Source organism: Mugil cephalus, chromosome 12 (genome assembly GCF_022458985.1).
Source record: "Mugil cephalus isolate CIBA_MC_2020 chromosome 12, CIBA_Mcephalus_1.1, whole genome shotgun sequence".
Classification (NCBI taxonomy): Eukaryota; Metazoa; Chordata; class Actinopteri; order Mugiliformes; family Mugilidae; genus Mugil; species Mugil cephalus.
Genome location: NC_061781.1, coordinates 16,872,010 through 16,879,804, shown reverse-complemented (window position 1 = coordinate 16,879,804; position 7,795 = coordinate 16,872,010). Strand labels below are relative to the sequence as shown.

The 7,795-nt window shown below is 36.7% G+C and overlaps 2 protein-coding genes across 2 annotated transcripts in view; both read left to right on the top strand.

The window, feature by feature from the left end:
* Positions 1-811: 811 nt before the first annotated feature.
* LOC125017639 (nectin-4-like) overlaps positions 812-7,795 on the top strand; it is a 49,600-nt gene continuing 42,616 nt past the window's right edge. The window contains exon 1 of the mRNA XM_047601036.1: positions 812-917. Coding sequence (XP_047456992.1) covers positions 827-917 — 91 coding nt within the window. The 5' untranslated portion in view covers positions 812-826. The remainder of the gene's footprint in view (positions 918-7,795) is intronic.
* Positions 5,192-7,788, top strand: LOC125017656 (WAP, Kazal, immunoglobulin, Kunitz and NTR domain-containing protein 1-like). The gene is made up of 5 exons (XM_047601068.1): positions 5,192-5,298; positions 5,390-5,698; positions 5,798-5,888; positions 6,918-7,000; positions 7,097-7,788. Exons 1-4 carry the CDS (start codon positions 5,226-5,228, stop codon positions 6,937-6,939), a joined length of 495 nt encoding a protein of 164 aa, XP_047457024.1. The 5' UTR covers positions 5,192-5,225; the 3' UTR covers positions 6,940-7,000; positions 7,097-7,788.

The following is a 7,795-nucleotide window of genomic DNA, read 5'->3' as shown; positions in this document are numbered from 1 at the left end:
TAGAAAAGGGGTGAGGGATTTTTTAAAAAAAGACAGTGAGTCAGACATAACTGAAGAAAAGAATCAGGGACAGGTAAAAGATGGGTGACAAGGTGAGCAGGAAGCACATGAGGAAGAGCCAGAGGAAGAAAAGCAAACCAAACAATGGAGAAATATGCCAGTGGTATCGAAGAAGTTTGTGATCACTGTTACTTCTAATAAATGGAAAAAAATTGCTCCCAAGCCCGGCTCAACAAAACTGAGGCAACCATGGACAACTGTGCTATATAACAGTTTCCGGGGGAAAAAATCCATGCTGTACACGTTCCTTTAAGAGTCAACATGTGAAAGCATACAACAGCAGTAAAACTAACAGTCCATATTTAAATGTAAGTGCAACCTGACCATTCCCTTCCTGCAGCGCAAAATATCACTGTAAAAGGAAAAAGGAACCAGTGGGAGACAACTTGGTGAAAATATTTGTCCAACAAAAAGGCAAAATAACGCACAAAACTGGGGAAACTAAATTCCCCAATTACACTGCATTATAGTGAAGTTATTGAATATTTTTGTAACATCTCTTTTCGGTGTTGCACTTTGTAGACGGTCCCTGCGCGCTGCTCTCAGAGAGCCGCTGATGTGTAGATCTACTGTTCTACACTGATTTTGGGCCAATAGGTCACATGACGTTATCGGTCACACCTTTTACGTGGGCGTGGTGAGGGTCGAAAAGTCACCCAGTGGCCGTGAGTCTGCAGTGCAGAGAGTAGAGAATAGCGCATGAGGGAATGGACTATGGAGCTACGTCTTTTTCTTAAGAAAAAAAGTTTGTCCAATTTTGTCCATTATGGGGAACTTTTTCCTGAACCGTCATTTCTCCGTTTGCTGTAGACTCCTGTTGGTGCTGTCGGTTACACTGATGAGCAGAAACTCCGAAGGTAAACTGCTTAATTTTCATCGTTTTTGCTCTGTCATGTGTAACAGAGATTATTGATTGTAGAGAAGAATGTAGAGAAAAAAAAAAAAAAAAAAACGCGAACAACGTTTTAAATTAGTTTCAACTGACTCAATTTGTGACTCTTTGAAGGTAACCGTACCTTCAGCCCTTCCTTTTAAAGACTCGTTCAAAAGACTGTCTCTTTGTTACAGTCATTATTTGTTTTTTTTAAAGTAAACCATATTTTTATTTTTTGATTTATGTATATATGAATAATAATGCTTAAAGTTACAGAAATATGCTCTTATTAATTGGTTTTAATGGCATCATTTTGTTTAGAAAGGCTGTATATGACTATATTAGATGTAATATAACAGTATACAACAATAATTTGATCTTTCAAAACATGTCAGAAAAAGGTAACTACATATTGGGTGAACAATTGCAACAATTTACTGTTTATTGTAATTTTTTTTTACATTGATTTCCTGAATATTTAAAGGATATATTTTAAAAATATATATAATTTTTTTATATATATATTTTAAAAAAATATATATACTCACCTAACAACACCAGAATTATTTTAATTTTAAATGGTATAAACCGGTTTTTGGCCAGCGGGAAATTAATTGCTGCGTTTCAGTGAGACCAAGCTGAACAAGAACAGCTACAATTTCCCATTCTCCGTATTTTTATTCAACCGTAGCAGGTAACCATTATTACAGCAATATTCAAAAATCAATTCAATTAAAATGACTGATTCTGAAACAAACAAAAAAAAACTATAAAATTCAACTGAACTGGTCATGACAGAAAAGTAAAAAAAAAAAAAAAAAGAAAAAGAAAAAAAAATTGTTGAGTTACCAATTTACATACACGGCATCCATAACCTGGTCAAGTCACCGTACATCCACAACACTGATTACAAACTTCATCAAACCTCACTAGAAATTAATCCATACTCGATCCAGACAGTTGACGAGGTGTGGTGTCCATACTTGAACTACTTGTTGACCATAGTGAAGTTGCAGTTTCTGAGCTGTAACCACCTGAAGAGAAGACAGAAACCATTAGCTGTTATTAAATAATAACAGCTAATAACAGTTTAAGAGGCAGGACCAGGATAAAGGTGTAAGAATATCCAGCCTTTTCCAACACCACAGCAGTCACACGAGTCCCACTATAGATGACACCGTTGCTTTGGGACAGACAAGCTTGTGAGATCTTAACATAACACACTACAAAGAAAATACACACCAGGCTGCCTATACATGGGAACTAAATGAACAGCATATTGATTTTGGGGGAACTATTGCTACTGCTGGATACAAAAATCATTTTTTTCTGTACATCGTAATAAAATATCCTGTGTTCATCCCTGATTAGTTGTGTGTCATTTGCTACTGAATCAGAATCTAGAGAAGATAGACCCAGCTGATGATACTGATTTATAAGCACACTGTCAATTCACTGCTGCTGATTGTACTATATTACAGTAAGTTACAGGTAGATTATATTATTTTTCAGCCCATTTAACCCAAAAGAGTAATTGTGCGCAACAGATGCATGTACTCACCAGAGAGGGGCATCTGGTCAGACTGTGTTACTGGACTTGTAGTGGTACTGGCTCTGCTAAACTGTTGGTTGCTCTGGCTGCTTGGAGGACTGTCCAAGACATGTTGTTGGCCTTACTAAAGGACAAATAGTAGTAACATTTAAACACAGACATCACATAGCTCAATCTGGGTATATTAATATCTAACATAATTCTATCCTCAGTAGCCATTGATATATTTTTAAACTGTTCCTTTCTCAATATAATGTTTTCAGTGCTCAACCTGAAGATGCAGGACTTTATTCATGTAGTGTAACTTCCAGACGAGGCTTATACAGTGTTTTCTGGAATTTAACTGTGTCTGAGGACATTGAAGGTAGGTAGAGTAAAAAACATGGTTCATCATTTCTGCAACATGCATCACACAGTTCAAACTTAAAACTACATAAATATAATTCTGATTTTATTTTATCCAGAAACCAGTTCATCGTGGTATTTACTATACGTACTCTTACGTGGAACTTTATTGCTTCTATGTGTCATCGTATCAGCTGTCTGCCTCTGGAGGTGAGTGAGAAGGACAAATAGTAGTAACATTTAAACACAGACATCACATAGCTCAATCTGGGTATATTAATATCTAACATAATTCTATCCTCAGTAGCCATTGATATATTTTAAACTGTTCCTTTCTCAATATAATGCAGTACACCACCACTAAGACCCACTATGAAATCAGTGAAGAACAAGGTGTGGTGTATAGTCATCACCTTTTTCAAAACATCAACAAAAATGTAGAGAAGATTCTTTGAAGTATAATTCAAAGTAGAACTGCTGTATTGGACTGCATTGATTAGAACAGGTGGACCTAATAAGTAGAGTTTGACTATGCACATTTTTCTAATGTGAAAGTTTATTCTGCACAAACTGAAACACATACTTGTCTTTTTGAATAGTGACAAACGTTTCCTGGCTTCAACTGGTCTGAGGACAGAAAGGAGGTCACTCTCCTGCAGGTAGCTCAGGTCCTCAACTCCTAAACATTGCAGATGCTCCAGCAAAGGCTCAGGGTCTCTCAGTTTAGGCACTGATTTGATGAAAGACAGAAGCGGACTCTCTGCATCCATGACTAGGAGGACTAGAAGGGATGAAAAATACTGTTACTGTCACATTTTAATCTCTCAAACTCCAGTTGACTCACAATGCTATTCTTCAGTGAAATTACTCTTGTCCCACAAAGCTTGTACACATGCAAACAGTAATAATCTAGTTTCCGCTCAGGCTTCCAACATTTCATGCTTGTTTCACTTCATACAATAAAAATGCTGGCATATAGGACACATCATGAGGTGTAACAATAAAGTATATGTGCTGGTCCTGCATCACAAGCATGAGCTCAGTCTGTTTGAATTGAAGTGCCTCACCTTGGTTTAAACACAGAGTCTCTTTTTGTACTGAGTGCCTTTCCACTGCATCTCGGTAGCTGCTCAACATTGGGTTCTTTGACTAAGGTTTCTCCTACTGTGGAGCGCACTGCTTCACTGTACAGTTCAGCATGGAAAGGAGTGGAGTTCTTAACCACCAGTTTATGCCATGAAATCAACCCTCACCACTTATCTGCAGAGAGAAAGAAAAAACAATGATGAATCATGAAATTTGTCAAAATCAAAATAAGTGCTATTGGTTGTGAAATAGTCGACCTAAACTGTGTTAGCACATCTCCCCTCAATAAACTAGAAGATGATCGTTAGCTTTTCTTTTCCATATTTTTCAGTATTGTTTTGAATTTCATGTTGACCACTGACTAGTGTTGCACCAAAATCACAATTCCACGTCACTCAGTCATAGTAACTATCACATTCCTCGCGGCACAGGCCGAGGAGGAGGAGTGGCAGCGATCTTCCACTCTTATTTATGTTTTCATCCTAGACCTAAGCAAAGCTTTAATTTGTTTGAAAGCCTTACTGTTAGTCTTGCTCATCCAGAATGGAAAACACAAAAAACAATTCTCTTTGTTGTGGTGTATCGGCCACCTACTCCTTACTCAGAATGTTTAGTTTCTATGTGATTAAGTGCTTATGTAACCGGTCTGCGTTGTGTTGTGTTGTGTCAAAGAAGGAAGGACCACAGTTCTCGATTCAACCAGCAGGAGGAGATTTATTCTGTGTACAGCAATATGTTTGCTAGTACAGCACAGCACTCTTCTTCTCAGTCTCACACGCCTCTGCTCTCATCAGCCATCTTTGCAGACTGCATGTGTAACTCTTAATCTCCACTAATCTCATTCTCATAACAAAGTCACCAAACAATCCCCCCTAGAAGCTAATGGCGATATCTTATTGGATTTTATATGGATGTGTGACTTACACATTATTATTTATTTTTTGTTTATGTTTTTTTGTTGTTCAAGTGCAACTAACCACTTCCTTTCTGTTGCACCTACATACACACTACATTTAAAAACACGTGGTAATGTTCCAGTCCCTCCTTCTCTGTCTGATGGTCACCACGTCTCGTGTAAACCAAGCCGCTGTGCTCTTCACTCTGCTGCTGGTTTTGTGTCATGTCCTTACAGGTACAGTAATGATGTTGTTTTTTCTGGGTTTATTTGATCATTAAATTTTACGCTGATTATTTGTATTGCTTTGTTCAATATTAGCAATGTTAGCAACTAACCACTTCCTTTTCTCACCGCCTCCACATTTATGTTTAGAGCCGACGACAAAGTTCCAGAGTGTCAGTCTCTGTCTGATGGTCATGATGTTCAGCCAAAACCAAGCAGTTCTGCTCCTCATTGTGCTGCTAGCGCACCGTGTCTTTGCAGGTAAAGAGGAGGTTTGTGTTTCTGATGCTTTCATATGGATTTAAGTGCATGTTTTATTTCATCATGATGGATTGTTTCCTTTCAACTTCAGGGTTTGAAACTGATGAGCACAGGGATATGCTGGTATCCAGAGGAGACTCAGTCACGTTCCACTGCAACGTATCCAGAGAAAATGCGTCGGAAATTACCTGGAACTTTAAAAGCTTCATTTATAAACATTCTATCCTGATAAATCAGACTTTTTCAAATGTATCCTCTGACAGACTGAGAATAGATCCTTTAAAGTTAAATATTTTCAGTGCTCAACCTGAAGATGCAGGACTTTATTCATGTAGTGTAACTTCCAGACGAGGCTTATGCAGTTTTTCCTGGAATTTAACTGTGTCTGAGGACATTGAAGGTAGGTAGAGTAAAAAACATGGCTCATCATTTCTGCAACATGCATCACACAGTTCAACCTTAAAACTACATAAATGTAATTCTGATTTTATTTTATCAGAAACCAGTTCATCGTGGTATTTACTATACGTACTCACATCTGCAACTTTATTGCTTCTATGTGGCGTCGTATCAGCTGTCTGCCTCTGGAGGTGAGTGAGAATTTTTACTTCCTGTCTACTGTTATTACAAAAATTACATCCTTATATATATTATTTGGAAGCAGGTTCAAGCAAATTCACCATTTTTTTTTTTTTTTTTTAAATCAATCTTTGCTGATACTGACTTCATATATGACAACTGGACTGAGAGAGTTGTATTTCATTCCTGTTTTTTATTTGTTCTAAATTGAAATAGACTTTACACATTGTTCTAATTTTTAGTCATAAAAAACATTTTCAGTGCATTGTAGAAATGTTAAGTCATGTCTCTGTATTACAGCAGACATTTTGACTTGTTAACAACGGCCTCAGTGAACGACATGAGTGAGGACTCACACGCAAAACTAAAACTGTCTCACTAATAAACAAAATGTAGGTTTAATCATTAACATCAATTATACTGTATCAGTGGTGAAATGGGTCCATTGCTGCTAAGGTGACAAAATAAAAGTAGTAGTTTTGAGAAGTTTCTTGATCAACTTAGAAACTTTACCAGTTCTAGATGTAATTACATGTTATTCTGATGTGGAGAAGAATCATATTATTCTCTCATTATCTTTCTTTTCTGAAGCATTTTTATTCATTTCTCATCCACTTATAACATGATAAGTTGGAATATGACATTCAAATTCAATATTAATGATAAATTGTGGTGTTTGAAAAGAAATATATATATAGGTACACTAAGTGTTAAAAAAAAACATTTTAATATGTTGAGCTTGATGGATTTTAATAGCTCTGTCAGAGACTTAAAGGTTCAGTTAAACTTTTTCTAAGTCAGGTTGAGTGAGCTGCTTATTTAGTGAAGCTGGTAGCGTGAAAATCCCCAGTTTGAAGAAGTAGACGAGAGCATCAACGCCGTAGAAGAGCTTGTCAGTTTTATCTGTGTAATCTAGTGGTTTTTAAGATAAAATGTGTTTTACAGCCAATATTGTAAAAATCTTGGATCGTGTGCAGCAGAATTTGTACTTTTAACATTTAACTGATGATATTTATTCAGTTTTGCTTTTGTGTTTGCAGAAGATGTCGAGCCAGGACCTGAAAATTCGTATGAGAGCAGGATCCTGAGCCAGGCTCAGTATCAAGGTCTATTGGGAGGAGAGGTTAGAGGAACTTTAATAATACACAAATTAAAGTGTCACAATGTATTTTTTAGTCAATATCACCTATTTCTTATCCATTTACTTTCATTCACATAGGTGGCCCATCCTCAACCCTACAGACGTGCAGTGTATAGACCAATCATGAGCTCTGAGAGACTCCTGTAAATCTGTCGAGTCCACTGAGCTGACAGGCACAAAGTACAAGAGAAAGAAAGTATTTCATTACATGTGAAAATGATGTGTCTGTGTATAGTTATTGCAATAAGGAAAAGTACCAAAGTTTATCTTATGTTTTGAAATGTTTAATCTTTTTTTTTCTTGCATGCAGATCATCTGTGTTTGAATTTTATGCTCTTCATGTTTTGTTTATTTCATTGTCCAGTAGATGTCGCTAAAGACTCAAATGTGTCATGGTTCTGTGTTTTGAGTATTTCCTGTGACCCTGTTTGGTTTTCTTTGTGTTTCCTGTCCTTCTTGTGTGTTTCTTGTTCTGCGTCATTTCCTGTATTTTTCCACTCTTTGGTTGTTGGATTAATTTGTTGTTGTGACATGTACCTGGATTGTGACGATATAAAAGTGTTTCTTCAAAGAAAATCAGAAGAGAGGAGAGCAGACTGAGAGGCAGAAGAGACAAGAACACATTAAGAAACCACAAACAACAGTCTTCATGTTAAGGGTTACAGTTGTTATGTTGTTATAATGTAAATAAAGTTAACTCAAAGCTAACTCATGGGTCTCTCATATTTCAAGGCAGTCACACAAAACTATATAATATTAGATGGTTAGAAATGCTTC

Coding starts and splice junctions, on each gene's coding strand:
- LOC125017656 (XM_047601068.1), top strand. CDS start 5,226: ATGGTCATGATGTTCAGCCAAAACCAAGCAGTTCTGCTCCTCATTGTG. Junction 5,699..5,797: donor TGTGTCTGAGGACATTGAAG/GTAGGTAGAGTA, acceptor TTATTTTATCAG/AAACCAGTTCATCGTGGTAT. Junction 5,889..6,917: donor TCAGCTGTCTGCCTCTGGAG/GTGAGTGAGAAT, acceptor TTGTGTTTGCAG/AAGATGTCGAGCCAGGACCT.